Source organism: Corapipo altera, unplaced genomic scaffold (assembly GCF_003945725.1).
Source record: "Corapipo altera isolate COAL_440 unplaced genomic scaffold, ASM394572v1 255, whole genome shotgun sequence".
In the NCBI taxonomy this organism is placed as follows: Eukaryota; Metazoa; Chordata; class Aves; order Passeriformes; family Pipridae; genus Corapipo; species Corapipo altera.
Genome location: NW_020884929.1, coordinates 460182 through 475881, shown reverse-complemented (window position 1 = coordinate 475881; position 15700 = coordinate 460182). Strand labels below are relative to the sequence as shown.

At 41.4% G+C, this 15700-nt stretch overlaps 1 protein-coding gene across 28 annotated transcripts in view; it reads left to right on the top strand.

Annotated features, from left to right (window-relative positions):
* CAMK2D (calcium/calmodulin dependent protein kinase II delta) overlaps nt 1-15700 on the top strand; it is a 118083-nt gene that overhangs the window by 97684 nt on the left and 4699 nt on the right. For 18 of the 28 annotated variants that reach the window (XM_027658965.1, XM_027658962.1, XM_027658982.1 and 15 more), the window contains 3 exons: nt 10205-10280; nt 10859-10953; nt 12096-12324. In XM_027658965.1, the coding sequence (XP_027514766.1) occupies nt 10205-10280; nt 10859-10953; nt 12096-12324 (400 nt within the window). Of the gene's footprint in view, nt 1-10204; nt 10281-10858; nt 10954-12095; nt 12329-15700 lie in introns of those variants that run through there. The other 10 variants (XM_027658993.1, XM_027658988.1, XM_027658990.1 and 7 more) reach the window with 1 other exon arrangement.

Sequence of the window (15700 nt, the reverse complement as noted above, 5' to 3'; positions counted from 1 at the left end):
TTAAATGAATAATTTAATTATAGGGCCTCTGCGTGGTGATATAAGGTGGTGTTATTACAGTAGGGTTTTTAGACAATCCTGTCTGAAGCTCAGCACACAGAGTCGTATCTCAGGGATACAGTTATAAAAAAGCCAACAATGAACATAATTTACCTGATTCTGCAGTATCACAGCCAAGAGCAGCTTGGATGGCCACGCTATATGGTGTTTCCAAGCCAGCAGAGAGGAGCTGGCAGTAATCACAGGTGTGAGGAACAAGACACTGGTGGTGTCTTTCCCTGTGCACTTACTGTACAGGGATTTCCTTTTCTGTTTGTTTAAAGGGCAAATATAATCTCCCTGTTATTAATTGTTTGGAAGCTTGCTTGTTTTTCACTTTTTAGTATTCCTCTCACACTTCCCGTCTTTCCACTGGAGGCTGCTGTTCAGATTGTTTTATTATAAATTAAAGCTAACAGTGCCCCCAGGGTCTAATTTGTAGAATGATTCAGGGAATAGGCAGTCCTGCAACCCTGACAGCTATTATAAGCTCAAGCTTCATGCTTTAGCAAGACACTTAGGAAAGATTATTTCCTCCCCACACACCAGACTTGATTTCTGGATGTAGATTTTCTAGGAGAACAGTGAGAAAGCTGTGCTCTTGGCGGGAGCAGCCACTGGAGATTAAATACTGATAGGGACAAGTGGATTTCAGAGGTAGGGGACAGAATTCTCCCGGATTACTGACTGTCCATGTCCTCTCATGTTTGCTCAAGATGATGTCTGTACCCCGTTTGAGACTTTGAAGGAATGTTTTCCACCTTAGGTGATAAAGACCCTCAAAAGTCATTTTGCTTCTCTTTGCAGCGTGGAGAACAACATGGGAAGAGGGTCTCCTTCCCAAGAAGGAGAGGGGGAACGGGGCTACCCCTCTGTGAGTGAAGAGCAGTATTAGCCTGTTTTATAGAGTTGCAATATGATCCACAGCTCGCAGGGAATGACTCTGCAAAGACATGGGATCTGTGCCCTGTGTTCCTCCTCCCGTTATCCAAACCCCGTCCGTAGGCTGCACAAACAGGTACAGGGTTCCTCCCCATGTACAGACCCCCAGCCCACACACCCTGAGAACACTCAGCTCTGCAGCAAGTGCTTTTCTTCCTCTTCTTTATTGATTGGACTCCTTAAAGCAGCGGGGATTGTAGGGCTGTGTGGGATATGCCATCCCCAGCACGGCTGTGGGGCGTGTGCCCTGTGGGAGTGTGTGCACACACGGGTCTGTGCACAGTACGAGATGGTTCACTAAGAAAGGGAGCAATTAAAACTGTCATATCAGCTGTCACCAATGTGGCTCTAGGAACAGATTCTGAACTCCTGTCTGTCAAGGAATGCATGCAGCATTCTCCTCTCCTGTCAGGATCTCACCCTATTTTCACTTTTAAAAGCAGGTATTTAACTTAGAGACAGTAAAGTCAGGCTCGCTTTGCGTTTTGTATTTACTGAAAATCTTAGTATCTGTAACTTTGCCTTGCTTATGTGTACATTTACATCTTTTAGGACTGGAACATATTTCTTTTGCTAGAAACAGTGTTCAGCAAACAACAGTGAGCTTTAATAATTCAAGGAATAAGCTAATTCCGTCATTTGAGTCTGAAATGACTTGAAGCTGTGGTTCAGGTTCCTTGCTAATACAAATTCCTGACATTAACCATTGATCATTGGCTTGTCTGCATGACAGTGATTCCTCCTAAATATGACAGGAGTGGACAGAAAGAACATGCTGAGAACTGGACTGTAGGCAATGCCTCCTTCTGGAATTGCTTGTGGGATTTCTCCTTGCTGTAGTAATGAGGCTGGAACTATTGAGCAGCATCTCTGTGATATGAGATTGATTTTTTTTTTTTTAAGAAATGCTGTAGAATACCACTGTTATTTTTGTCCAGCAATGCCCACAGGCTTTCAGAAAGGTGAGTTGCTAAATTTATCGTGGACAGCAGATCTGGATTTCTCATGGTATCTTTTTGCCACTGGAAATGAATTAATGAAAGCGTTAGTAAGAAAGATGATTCCCAATGGGAAAATTTGTGGAGGTGTGGAGATTGGGTAAATTGTGGCTAATTTTGCTACTTGATACATCTCTAAGGTACATTGTTTCAAAATGTTTCATATATCATAATTTCATTTTATCCCTATTGGTTTTGTTTTATTTAACAGTAGAAAGAAACCAATTTAAACTATTTATTTTCGAACATACATTCCTGAAAAAACCATTCAAATTGCTAAGAAAAGCTCTTTCAAAGCCCTGTGTGTCTCAGTACTGGATACAGGGGTAAATCTGCGCTGGCATCTGAACAGAGTCACTCATACCCACGACCTTTAAAACTGTTCTTTGGCACCCACACTGCCCCCTGAAAGTACATCATTAACATTGTTTGTGTGCTCAAAGATATTCGAAGTTCTTGTTGCTTGTAATTAAATTATCGTTATTTTTCTTTTGGCCTTCTTTTTTTCTTCCTTCACATGTACTTGACCCTCACACAGCTCTCACAAAGGAGGGGGACATGGAGAGGTTGAGTTCCACCCACCACTCCTCCTCTTCCATTGCTTCTTCATCCCACTGGTCACCACCCTTGCCGTGCCCCAGCGGCCGCTCCTGCTGCCAGTGCCTGCTGCGGAGTCTGATCACACTCTACCTCTTCATCTTTGTTTGTTCATATGTTGTGTTTCTTTCCATCAATTCAGCGGGCAAGTCCATGAGAAATGCAAACTCAGAGAGTCAATCGCTCGAGTCTGAGCTCTCCCACTCCACTCCTTCCTCTGTGCTATGTAAGTTGAGAGACTCGGCTGTTCAGATGGTCTCCTTTGCCTCTCTTCCTCCTCCCTCCCCACCATCTGAGAGCAGCAGATCACTGCTGTGATCTGTCTCATCTAGGAATGACCTGTTCTTAGGGTGTACAAAAGAGCAGAGTATATTTCTTTAGATATCTGTTTTTTAGCGAGGAGTTATTAGTTGTGAAAATATTATCAGGGTAAATAGGTCTGTCTTTCCGAAAGCTGTATCTTGCAGAGCTGATCTTTGCAGTGGTTTTCAGCTTAGAGAGAGATTTGACTCCCCCCTCTGGCTTGGATCCTGGATGGGTTCTCAGGAGTAATTACCTGTGGTGTTTATTATATCATCGAGTTGCTTTCTTGAGCATCCCCGGTGGTAAAGCATCGTTCAAGCTGCTGTGACAGCTGTTAGTGTGGAGCGTTGGTAGCACGCTGAGAGGTGTCACGCTCTGCTCAGGGGGAGATCTGGGATGATTAGTGACCAACTAACTGAGGAGGAAGTCTCTAGTGTGGGCAGGCTTTGTCTGAGCAGTGAAAACAGGAGAGGCAAAAGGCATTGTGTTAGTAGCTGGTAGGACATAAAAGACCCGAGTTGATAATTTCTTGTTTATATATTAACTCCAAAATTCTTTAGAGGGGGAGGGACCTTGTGGGTTGAAACATGGGCTGTGTGCCATTGGCCTGAACCTTATTTTAAATCTGAGTGGAATTTTGGGTGGGTGCAGCTGGTGCAGGTGAGGGGTTAGGCTGCTTCCAGTCACAACAGTTGCCAGATAATACTGGAAGAGAGTTTCATTCCCAGGGAGGAGCTGGATAGTCTCTATCAATATATGGATGACCGTATATAAATTGGAACTGCTAATACCGACAGTGCAAACTGCTCAGAGCCTTAAAAAAGAGAGGAATTAATAGGAGAGACAAGGACCTGTGTAACACTGAGAGCTGATACAGCCATAAGGCATTTATTCCATCCACAGGAATATCCCCAGAATATCTCTTATGTGCCCAACATTTTCAGGCCTGAATGCTGGCAGCATCACATTTCCCGCTTCACTGGGTAGGTAATAGTGCAAGGATGGCTGTTAATATTTAAAGATAGATGTTCATTAGTAATTTCATTACCAAATTTAAAAGGTAATGCAGTTTTCCTGAGCAAAATAGGCAAATGCTCCATTTCTTAGAATTATTATTTGGGGATTATTGTTACTATTAACACATCTCAGTGCTTTTTAAACCTTATTTAAAAGGAAGGGGATGCAGAATTGAGGGTTGTTATTGATTTTCACACTAGTGGACAACAAGATTTCTCTGAATGGGCAGAGTGATTATGCAGGAGCAGAGTTGAAAAAAAAATTTCCACAGCAGCAAACCCTGTTAATGTCTCGGTTATGGGGACTTCAGACATCATTTCTGGAGACAGCAGCCAGATTCCACAACTAAAGTAACCCGTTGGGAAATAGGGTAGTATCTTGTAGGTGCAGTGACCATGATACAGCTTTGATCTGACACTGTGGGTGATTTGTCATTAAAAAATAAACATTTGCCAACGTTCACTATGCTGTGTAAATATTAGTGTCATTTTTAGTATAATCATATAGGGAGTGTCTTTATATGTAATTGATTTCACATAAAAATATACTATGTAGGGCATGTGACAAGTGACTTAACATCAGTTTATGACTAAGGTTTAAATAGAAGGTACATTCATTTGGTTGGATCTGTTTTGTCAGTACAGGGTGGAGAAGCGTTGGGATAATTTTTTAGATATTTGCCTAAATAGCTAATGAATTATTTTTTTTCTCTAGGGCAGTGGGAGGCTTACTGGCTTTCAGAAAGGTGAAAGCCAGCCAATAACCTAAATAAAATTCTGCAAATCATCCATCCATATCATAATGTGATGAATCAGAATGAGTCTTTGGAATCAGCAGGCTCTAGGAAAAAGATGTTACATGTAAGATGACAACTCAGATGTCTTAGCCCATATCAAAATTTAAGGTTAAGTGGTGAGGTGAGAGGGAAGCTCTGGTTTTTTATACACTACATCTTGATCAACTTCTTAAATGAGAAGGCCCCTGGAGCACACCCTGTCATCTGAGGCTCTGCGTGGTTTTTGTGGTGATCTGACACCCAAGCAGTTGTTTATTCATGCGACAGCTTCTTTTATTTTCTTTGCAGGAATTATTTACTTGGAATATTTGAGGTATAAGCAGTAAGAGAAATAATCAGCAGAGAATTTTCTGATATTGCTGCAATGAGAATCATTTGGAAGAACACTGTGTGATGTTTAGCAGTCTGTGCTGTAAAGTGGAATGAGATCTGGTACATCCACACAGCCAGAGCTCGTTATACAACACAGGATAAAATTTCTAGTCCCTTCCTCTTCCCTTGCAGACTTTGGTTATTTTCAGAGTGTAGAAATAACATCAGGGGCTGTATGCTTTCCATGTAACTGCTGTTTGTTGGCTGATGTTCAGATGAGAAGGGAAGCTGGGATCTCCCATGCTGTGCCGTTCCATCCGAGCAACCCAGTGTCACCTTGCCACGGACTGTCCTGTTTTGAAACAACAGCACCATGGGTAGGATTTGTGTCCCCAGATTTAGCCACCCTCCCCAGTGTAGATATCTGTATTTGAGCTAGTTGTCTAGACTCCCTTTAGTCAATGCAAATAGGTCAGATGAGTCACACTTGTCTTAAATATCTATTTTGGGATATGATGAATTGTGCCCTGAAAGTGCTTATTCCTCTCCATTGAGAGAACAAGCTCACTTGTCCGTACTTATACATGTCCAAAATGCTGTGAGATTAATCCAAACTGAGGTGTAGCAAGATGTGGAGCTGAGATTACCGAGCTGAAAAGTTTTAAGGGTTTTTGCCTTGAGAAACAACATGCGAGCAAGGCAGAAGCAAAATCATTTTAATCATCTTGGAGTGCCTGTGCAAAGCTGGAACCAGGCTACCTTGTCCTTCTGGAAAGGTGCTTTACTGCTTCACCATGGCACTGCAGTTATGACACAGTCAGTCATCTAGAGGACTGATGGCAGTAGGAAGATGCTCTGGTATCTGAATGAAGCTTAAGGTGGCTTAAATTATTATTTTCAGAAGTACATTGCTGATCTCAGTTCAGAAAAAAAAAAAAAAGATGGGTGATATGGTGGTCAGTGAGTTACCAAGGGTTCTTTTTTTGTGTTTCACAAAAAGGGAAGTTTCTGGTACATATATTTCTGAAGGCTTCATTTTCACATATCTGCAGCTCATTTTTATCCTGTACCTTCTCTCTGCAATTAAAATATTGTTTCTGTGTGGTTCTTGTAGATTGAGTTTACAAACTAGGGCTACAGGAAGAGAAGAAAAGCCCCAGAGTTCCCTCCTGAAACAGTTTTTGCAGTTGTTTTGTACCTTTTTTATTTTCCCTGCAGTGCTTGATTTCACTGGGTGGGAGATTGCTCCTTGTATGTTTAAAGTATTGCTAGTGTTAGATGCTTTTTGCTTAAATGGTGTTCCTACTTATTTTGTGTTCTTTAGATATTAGTGTTAATGGTGTTCTTTAATTGTGAAAGATTATCCCCCACCCTGTAGCTGAGCAGGGAAAAAAGGTGGAGAAATATAGCTAGAGGTTAATGACTCATTTAAAGTTAACATATGTGCTACAGCACTGCTGCAGAAATCGTTTCAGCCAGTGTTAGAAAATGTTCCTGTTTGTTCTCTTCTTATTATTTGGTCTTTTTATAGCTTTTCTGCATAATATTTTTGCTTCAACTGCCTTTGTATTAGTCATAAACCTTCTTGCTTGCCAAAGCAGGGATTGTATATTTTTTGAACTGTTAAAACCTTATTAATTACCTTTGCTCACTGACCCTGTGGGGGTAAAGGTTCTGTTTAAGGAGTAGGTCCATGGTCTTTTCTTTAATGTATTTACTTCAGGCATATTCTGAGTAAAGACTGTAAAAGCCACCATCTTTTCCACACAAGTTTGCCATATCTACAGCCTGTTTCATGGTCAGTTTTCAAGAAAATGGCCCAGCACCTTTGACTTCTTTTAACAATGTTCTTGCTTCACATCCCAGTTGTTTTAAAGAGAATAGATGTATTTTTGCTCAGTCAGCCTTTGCTTACAGAGAGTATATAATTTTATGTCATGGAAAGCCATTGTGATATTCTAAGAAACTGTAGATGGGTCAGGCTTTAATTTTTGAATTGACTTTTACCGCACTTTATAGAAAAAATAACTGAACCAGTTTTATAAGAATCTCGTCACAATTGTCCATTTTCTTCAGGAAGTTTAGTTGCTTTGGTTTTATTTAGAAAGTCCTTGGTGCACATCAAATGAAAAGTATAATAGCATAAAATTGCCACTGTACATCAAACAGCATAATTGTCCTAGAATTCAATACAAGCCCAAGTTCACTATTGGATAAAAAAATAAATAATGAAAAAATCAAATGAGAATGGTGATTGCAAGTGACAGTTATCTGGCAGATGGGAACTGGCCAGATGCCTCTTCCCTAATGCCTTGTGTGTTCGTTTGTTGTCCTTGTATAGATTGTCATGTGTATTTAGATGCAAAAAAAAATCAGATGTTTGAAGAGCATATGTTACGTGGAGCTCATCAAATTTATAATGAAAATTTGGTAGTTTTTTACCTCTGTAAGAACTGCCAATTATTTCTGTCAGATGTTGTCTGCAATAGCAGGACTTTGTTCCTTCCCAGTACCCGTTTCACCTTAATTCATCTCCAGAGCCCTCCCTGTTTCTTCTTTGCCCTAAGGATAAGCCCAAGGATTTGACTTGGTGCACGTGGCCACCAGGCCGTGGCTGCACTTTCCTTCTGCTGCTTTCCAGTATCCTTCCAACTTTCTACTTGTATTTCAGTTTTCCCATCTCCTTTCCCTTCCTTTCTTCCTTGCAGGTTAAACCTCTGCTTCCAAGACAATGCAGCAGAAATACTTTTGGTATCTGTTTGTATACCCATGCAAGAAGATGCAAAAGCTAAGATAAAAACAAGCCCCCCAAAACAATCAGGAGGGGGTTTGTGTAAAACCACAGTGGCTACTGAGATTTTTAATTAGTCTTTGACACCTGCTGTTATTTCATACTGCCTTGTTTCTTGACCATTTTTTCCTTGCAATGAGTGAGGGCTGAGAATGAGGCGAAGGGTTCTGCATATAGGATAAATAATTTCTGGAACTCCACTTCCTAAATTATTCTCCGCCTCTGCCTTTGGCTCTCTGCCAAGGAGACTACTCGTCAGATCACTAAATAGAAGAAATCTGATTTTCTAATATGTGTATAATTGTGTGTTGCTGAAAAGGTAAGAGGAACGTAGTTGCTTTCGTAGAGTTTCACGTGGCGCTTTTAATTTTGTAGAAAAAAAATTGAGAGCTGAGTTGAAAGGCAGATGATTTGGCAACATCTTCCTGTTCCTGACAGTCCACATCGTGAACTGTGAAGTCTTTCCACGGGCAGTGGAAGAACTGACACTAGTGCTGGAGTCGGATGTGGATTGATTGGAGCCAGTGATAACTGCTGTAATCTCCTTTCCTTGCTTTGCTGGCCCGTAGAGCTTCCTGATGGATGTGCTTTATATCCACGGACAGGTCTGCAGACACAGCTCCTCTAGATGTTAGTACAGCCCAGAGAAGCTTTGCTGGAACCATATTCTGTAATATTAGGTGGCTTCTGTCAGAAAGCTTCATGAGAACATCCGTTCCACTGCAATTTCATTTTGGAACTAAACCCAGGAAAAAACAACAATTTGGCGATATGGTTCAATTTCTCCCTTCTGGGGTTGATGTTGAATTATATCTTTTATATCTCAACATGAAAGGTGTGATGGTAAGACTTGGGAAAGAAATGACTGGTGTTAGTGAAAAAGGAAATATTGCCAATTGTCTTGAGCCAAAATTACGTGTCCTTGTGGTTTTATGTCTCTTGCATGTGGAAACTGCAGGACCTTAGGCATATTTATTGCTCACATTATTATCCATTAACATGATCTCATGATCGTGTAGCAGCTGATCAGAGATTTTTACCTCATTTCCCACTGTCTGATTTAATAGTCTGTAATTTCCTAGTCTCTGATTGAAGTGTGTCACTGGGTTATTTAATCAAATCCTTTAGCTCCGTTATATTTGTGTGAGATGTTGCATGCAAAACTGGTAATTTCTTCACTGCACAAAGTCGGCACATTCTGGATTTTTTTGCCAGCCTTCTGTAACACTGCCCCATTATTTCTTACTCAGCCATCCTACCCCTTGGCTGGTGCTGACAGTGCCATACACTGTCCAGGCAGTCTGATCTGTGTTGTTCAAACAGACGACAATAGGGACATTTCTGGCCTCTTCATTATAAGTCTTTGTTCTTTCCACAATCTTTGTGGAAAATAAGGCAGTTCATACTTGAAATGCTCTTAGCCATCATGCTATCTAGTAGACAAGAGCTGCTCACAAGAAGTCTCACTAGACTTTTATATCCACTTGTTTCTCCATCCTGTGTTTCCTTGCTGGTTTCTTTTTGGTTCTTTTTCTCTGAGTATATTAGGTGTGCACTTAGGAAAAGGCTAACACCACAATGCCGGTTCTTGAGCACAGCATTGGAGACTTACTTTCTGTATGTGCTCCCCAACATTTTCTTTTAGAAGAAGAATGTGATCTCTCTCAGGACTTTGGTTTTCGCATTCCAGGAATGTTTTTGTGTGCGTTTGTTAATGGTCAAATCCACGTGTAGGAGTGTGCAGGATAACTACAATTGTGGCTTGCACAAGAGAGCTGCTACAGCCTGATTGGCTTGCATTTGTTTTTCTTTCAAGTTTGGGTCTTCCAAATGGATTCTCTGATGTTTAAGAAGGAGTAGACAATGTGTTGTAAATAGACCTACATGGATATATGTGCATTTTATGGAATCTATGAGATTTGCACTAGAGGATCTTCATTATAGGCTTAGCGTCCAAATTCATTTTTACTTAGATGTTCACATTTGGCCAAAGCAAACAGCAAGAGTTGAAAAGATTCCTGAAAATCAGCATTAGGCACAGAAAAGGTAAAGGCCTCCTGTATGTATGAAACACAGAGCATTGCTTGTAAAACAATAATCAGTTCCTTGAATTTGGAGTTAGGAGTTGGGCCTTGGTTTGTTTTGCTTTTTAAGCAGCAGATCCTTCAGTGAAGATGCTTAGAAGTGTGAAAGGAGAGTGGATTGATCTTGACGTGTGTTTAATTTCCTCGTGGATACAGGAGTGCACTGAAGGCAAGTCAGTGTAAAGCAGCAGTATAACCTCGTGTCCTTTGGTCATAGAAAGGAAGAGAGACGGCTGCTGTGCCAGCTGAGGGATGACAGGATACCTGTCAGCTGTCACCTTCCACTTTGCCTTCCATCCTCAGATTGGTTTGTATCTCTCCCCAGCTCGTAAGCAGGAGATTATCAAGGTGACCGAGCAGTTGATTGAAGCCATCAACAACGGGGACTTTGAAGCTTACACGTGAGTTCCTCATTTCGGAGGGAGTGAGGAGAGTTGATTTATTTGACACGCTATACGTAAATATGCATGTTTATATAGGAGAGACTGTGCTTGTATTTATGGTTTGTTGGAATTCCTCCTCATGACACACAAAACATGTTCGTGGCTGCTTTGCCCTGGCTTTACACGTCGCCAGTTTCAGAGGAGCTGCTTGTGTAAATCCAGTGGAGTTAAAGTGATTAAATCTTGCTTAAATACTGATGTGAAACATAAAAAAATCCTTTGGTTTGCACAGCAGCAGTTTTCAGAGTCACAACTAAAAAGTCTTGTGAATATAATACCTACCACTGACATGTGAGACCTACTTTGGTGGACCTTTTTGGTGAAAAGATGATTTATATGAAATCTAGTCCACCTGAGGTAACCAGCCAACTGTGCTAATTTAGGTGAAACCAGAACTTTATTCCTTCTCCTCATTTAAATTCTGTTCTTTTCCAGTGTGATGGCATGCCTGATTGGAATTAAGGAAACATTTAAAAATAATCTCTCCGGAGCTGTGTTCCATAACCACTCGTTACAGAATTTCCTCTTTTCCACAGGAAAATCTGTGATCCAGGCCTTACGTCTTTTGAACCTGAAGCTCTGGGTAATCTGGTAGAAGGGATGGACTTCCACCGGTTTTACTTTGAAAATGGTAAACATTCCTTTTTCATTTCCAAATCTTCATCTGTTTCTGACTGTGTTTCTCCCATCTAATTAGCATTTTGGTTTGGGGGTCAATTGATTTGGGCAGAGGAAGGGGGTGTTCTTTTTTCCAGGATATTTCTGCTGTGCTCATTCACGTGTCACAGGTAGCTGGGGAAAGTTTCAGATATTTCCCATATTTTTGTTTTTCTCTGGGGAAAATAGATGTGCTTGTACTTAAAAGAAAGGTCACTAAATCATGTGGTGAACAGTGATTGCAACCAACAGTCAGAATTTCCAGTGAGTGTGTGATTGTGTTGGGGAAGACATTGTAGTCACTCGGTCTGTACTGTTGAGGGTCTGCTCTGCTTTGTATTGGTGTATATGTCGATGTGTATATATGAAAACATAAATTTATATTTTTTTACATATATATATATTACAATCATGTCATCTCTAAGAAAGAGAAATTACCCATAGAATGGATTTAATAAAGTTTTGGAGGATCATGTGATGTAAGTAACCATTTTAGAGCAGACTTGATTTGAAAGGAAATAAAATAATGTAAATTAAGGTATCAGCTTGTCCAGTAATTTCTGAGCAATGTCTGAGCATAAAATGGGGTTATCATATTCCTAAATCTAAATATCCATAATCTAAATGGGATTATAATACTCCTAAATTCTCTTCCATCTCCAAACCAGCATTTTATGTATTTTTCCTTGTAATTTTTCCTTTCATTACCACTGCTTTTTAGTTTTTCTACGCATCAGCATTTAGTAAAATATGATACAAGAATAAGTTAAGAGCCGAATTCTTTTGGCTGAAAATATTAAGTACAAACATTATGAGACATAACAGTGAAAGCGAAATATTGGGGAACGCAAGATGGTGGCCATGTGGATACATGCATTAAACCTATGTGCTTATTAAATAGGGCATTATATGTGCTATTAAACATTTGATTGGAACGTGGAAGACATACTTTATGCTGTGACTGTGCTCATTTCTACAATGCACCTGAGTCATCAGTCGCAGCCATCGGTGAACAGCAATTATTCATTTATATCTGCTACACTTGAGGGTTTTGTTTGCAAAACGGGGCTCGCGTGGAGAAAACGCGTGTGTGCGCGTGTGTTTTTGTTTCCCCAGCTCTGTCCAAGAGTAACAAGCCGATCCACACGATCATCCTGAACCCGCACGTGCACCTGGTGGGCGAGGACGCGGCCTGCATCGCCTACATCCGCCTCACGCAGTACATGGACGGCAGCGGCATGCCCAAGACCATGCAGTCCGAGGAGACGCGCGTCTGGCACCGCCGCGACGGCAAGTGGCAGAACGTCCATTTCCACCGCTCAGGCTCGCCCACAGTACCTATCAAGTAAGAACCGACCCGGGCCGCGGGCTTGGGTCGCGCCGCGTGGTCTCGTAGCCGTTTCGGGCCTTAAAAACTACGAGCCGTCCTCACGGTGGTTTCTTGCGGTTGTTTATTGTGTGTTATATCCACCTCCGTGCGTGTGGTATCGTTCTTAAAAGAACGCTCTTTTTGGTGGTTGGTTTCCACTGTGATGCCCACTGAGCCAACTCAGGCCCTAAGCGGGCAGCTCAAAGAGCTGTTTTATTGTAGGTAAGGCTTGATAGAAGTCACACAAGACAGGATTAGAGAACCTGAAATAGAATTTCTGGAATATCTGGAAAAATAAAAAGCGAGAGGATACGTGGAGCTGTTAGTGCTGACCAGAAAGTTTCAAGGAAAAAGTATCACTGTCGTGAAAAACTGAAGTTTTAACTCGTGTTTATTGTGGTTTCCAGCCACCTCTGCTTACTCAGGCCTAGGTACGTTCACTGCAATTTGGTTTTGAGCCAGTTTACATATTTAATTTCTAAATTAAGTCATCCCAGTAGCTATCACATTCTTATCTCTTTCCCACACTCTCCTTGCTTATCTGCTGCGTAGTCCCTGTCTCACAGCTCTGACATCTGTGTGGGTCAGCCTCGCATCTCTCCCGTCATCATCTTTCCTTCTCGTTCGTCCAGGCCCTCCCACGCCCTCGGAGTCATGCAGTGACCTGAGTTCCCTGGGCCAGGCTGTCAGCAGGGTTAAATCCAGCACACTCACAGTTGCACTAACAAGATCAAGAGTCACGGCTTCCTCAGCAGGTTCTGCTTGGGTCCTCGGCTTCCCTCCTTCCTGCAGCCTTCATTAATGAGCCCAACCCTCAGTGACTTCTGCCTTAGTCTGGGCTCTTGCCAAATTAGGCAGGCCTTGCTTTGCTCAGTTGTGAGCCCCTTGTCTGGGATATAATTACATCTGTGTGAGGCATCTTGATGTTGTCAGCAGCTGAATTTCCTGACGTGGATGTTAAGGGCTTAGATTCCACCCTTCAAACTTCATCATGTTCTGTAATTTACTTCTTGCACCACTGTTCTTCTATATGAAATAATACATGATAAAGTAAGGAACAAGATAGGCTGAAGTGTAAACTTCCACGGGGGTGAACTTTTTATTTTTTTTTTTTTATTTAGGAAAAAGAAATTTGCTTTCTTAGGGATAACTATTTTATTTCAAAATGTGAAACCAATGGGAAGAGGAACCACGTTGTCCTTTGTTTCTCACATTCCAGCTGCACAGCCAATGTTTAAACAGATTATATATAAAGAGTAGCTACATTTGCTTGAAATGCAGTGTTAGATAGGTTTTTGGTGTTTTCATAAAGGAGTGTGTTGTCAAGGGATCTGGCCTGGGTGTGTGTAGAGTGTAAGTGAAGCAGGTCCAGGGCATCCTGGACAGTAAGTGTTTGCAGCAGAATAACATGAATTGGACTAGAGAATTATGTAATCTTTTCCTTTGGGTTTTTCTTTTCCCCCCTTTTTTCTGGGGAAGGGCTGTTTTTTGCAGCTGCTCATGCTGTCTAATAAAGAGAAGAATTTCTGGGACTGCCAAGGATGGAAGGAGAAGCAGGGACTTCTGAGACTGTATCAGTGGATGTTCAGACCTATGGGGTCAGACAGAGGAGATTTCGGGATTGCAAGAGGGCATCCAAGCTGAAAGGGTCACAGAGGAGGAGCCTTAGAGCAGGACTCAGGCTTGAGGAGAGATTCCCTGAGGTAGCAACATAGCCCTAAATGTCTAGCACTGGCAACAATATCACATAAATCCCATACTTCACCCTAATCTTGAATTCAGAGGGTGTTTTGGACTTGCTCATGTCATTGTTCTAAAACACCATTGGTCTGATGGTTAGATGCCTTACTTTCCAGTCTAAAATTTAGTAATATTCAATGTATCCTTGGTTATTCTTATTTAATCCTTGTTCTCCTGTGCTGGGGACAGGTATGCAGACATGAGCTCCTTTATAGCAAGGCTGTTCATATCACTTCCCACCTTCTATTTTTGAAGAGTAAATAACCCACACTAACTCAGCTGGCTTTTTTTGGTAGGATCTCCGTTCTCCTGGCTACCTTAATAGCTCTTCACTGTCTTTTTTTCATTTGAGGTTTGTCTTTAGCTTGGATTCTTCTGAAATGTTCTGTCCAGTTGTGATCAGGGCCTTATTTAACTCCACAATGTCTGTCTTTCCCCTGCTATGTTCTGGCATGGTTTTTACACTTTCCTCATCTCCATCACATCCAGCAGCTCATCTGAGCCAGCCACGTGTTCTTCCTCAATTCTCATTTCCAACCAACGAGCAGGTAGAAACTATTTCTGAGCGTGCAGCTTTGCACTTCCTGTTATTCCACGTAACATTTCTGGATTACCCAGCCCTTGAGGTGATTTGGTGGTTCTTGCACACTGCTCCTGTTTTCCTTTCTTTTTACAGTACCTTCCACCTAAGTGTAAATATACTACATGAGATCAGTCCTACTGCTTGTGTTCAGGACTAGTGGGTCTCCTCTAGGCTGATGGTCCCCCTTTCAGCCCGAACATTGTCATTTCTTTTAGTTATTTTACATATCCTTTCTCTATTCCCCGTCTTCTCAAGTCTGAGTGGAAGATTCCCACGTAGCACCATGCTAGAATTGCCTTCCATAACCCATCCTGACCATCTTTTAGGCTGCCCTGAACTTCACCTTCACTTATCCCACTCAGAGCAGCAATAACTCCATTTTGGAAAACTACAGGAGAAATCTAATTAAAATATTGTTCTGGTTTAACCTTCCTTTATTTGAAATGTGTACAGTCTACAGCTACTTATTTAATTATTACCAACGCACAGTAGTTAATAATGGCAATTCCATTGTAAGAAAGTATCTTGCACATCATGTCTGAAGAGGAATTTTAGATCTAATCAAGTCACAAAAGCAATTATAGCTGTGATCTGCTTTTGCAAGCGTCATATCCTATATTATGTCTAATCAGTTGCTGCAAGCACAGTAGCTTGTTTGTTTTCTTGACTACAGGAGGGAGTGTGCATAAATCTAAGGATATATCTGAGCTCTTTAATAGCTATAGGTATAGGGAAATGTTTTCTTCTGGCAGAGAACTTATTTGGAAAAGAATATGAGCAAAAAGCGTGTACTTAGTTTATAAATAAATTTTATTTGTAAATTTGCTGGGAGTCAGACAAGACAAGCTTGGGTTTCTGTCTTGTCTATTTCCTCTCTGAGTGATAGGAGTGATGGCAGGAAATTTTCCTCTGTATCCACGTTCTTAAGAACATGTGCTAATATGTTTCTCCGAAACTGTGTCTGCTTCTCCACGGAGAGTGGACCTGCCTGACATGGGGCAGTCGGACCTAAAACTGACTCCCAAACCT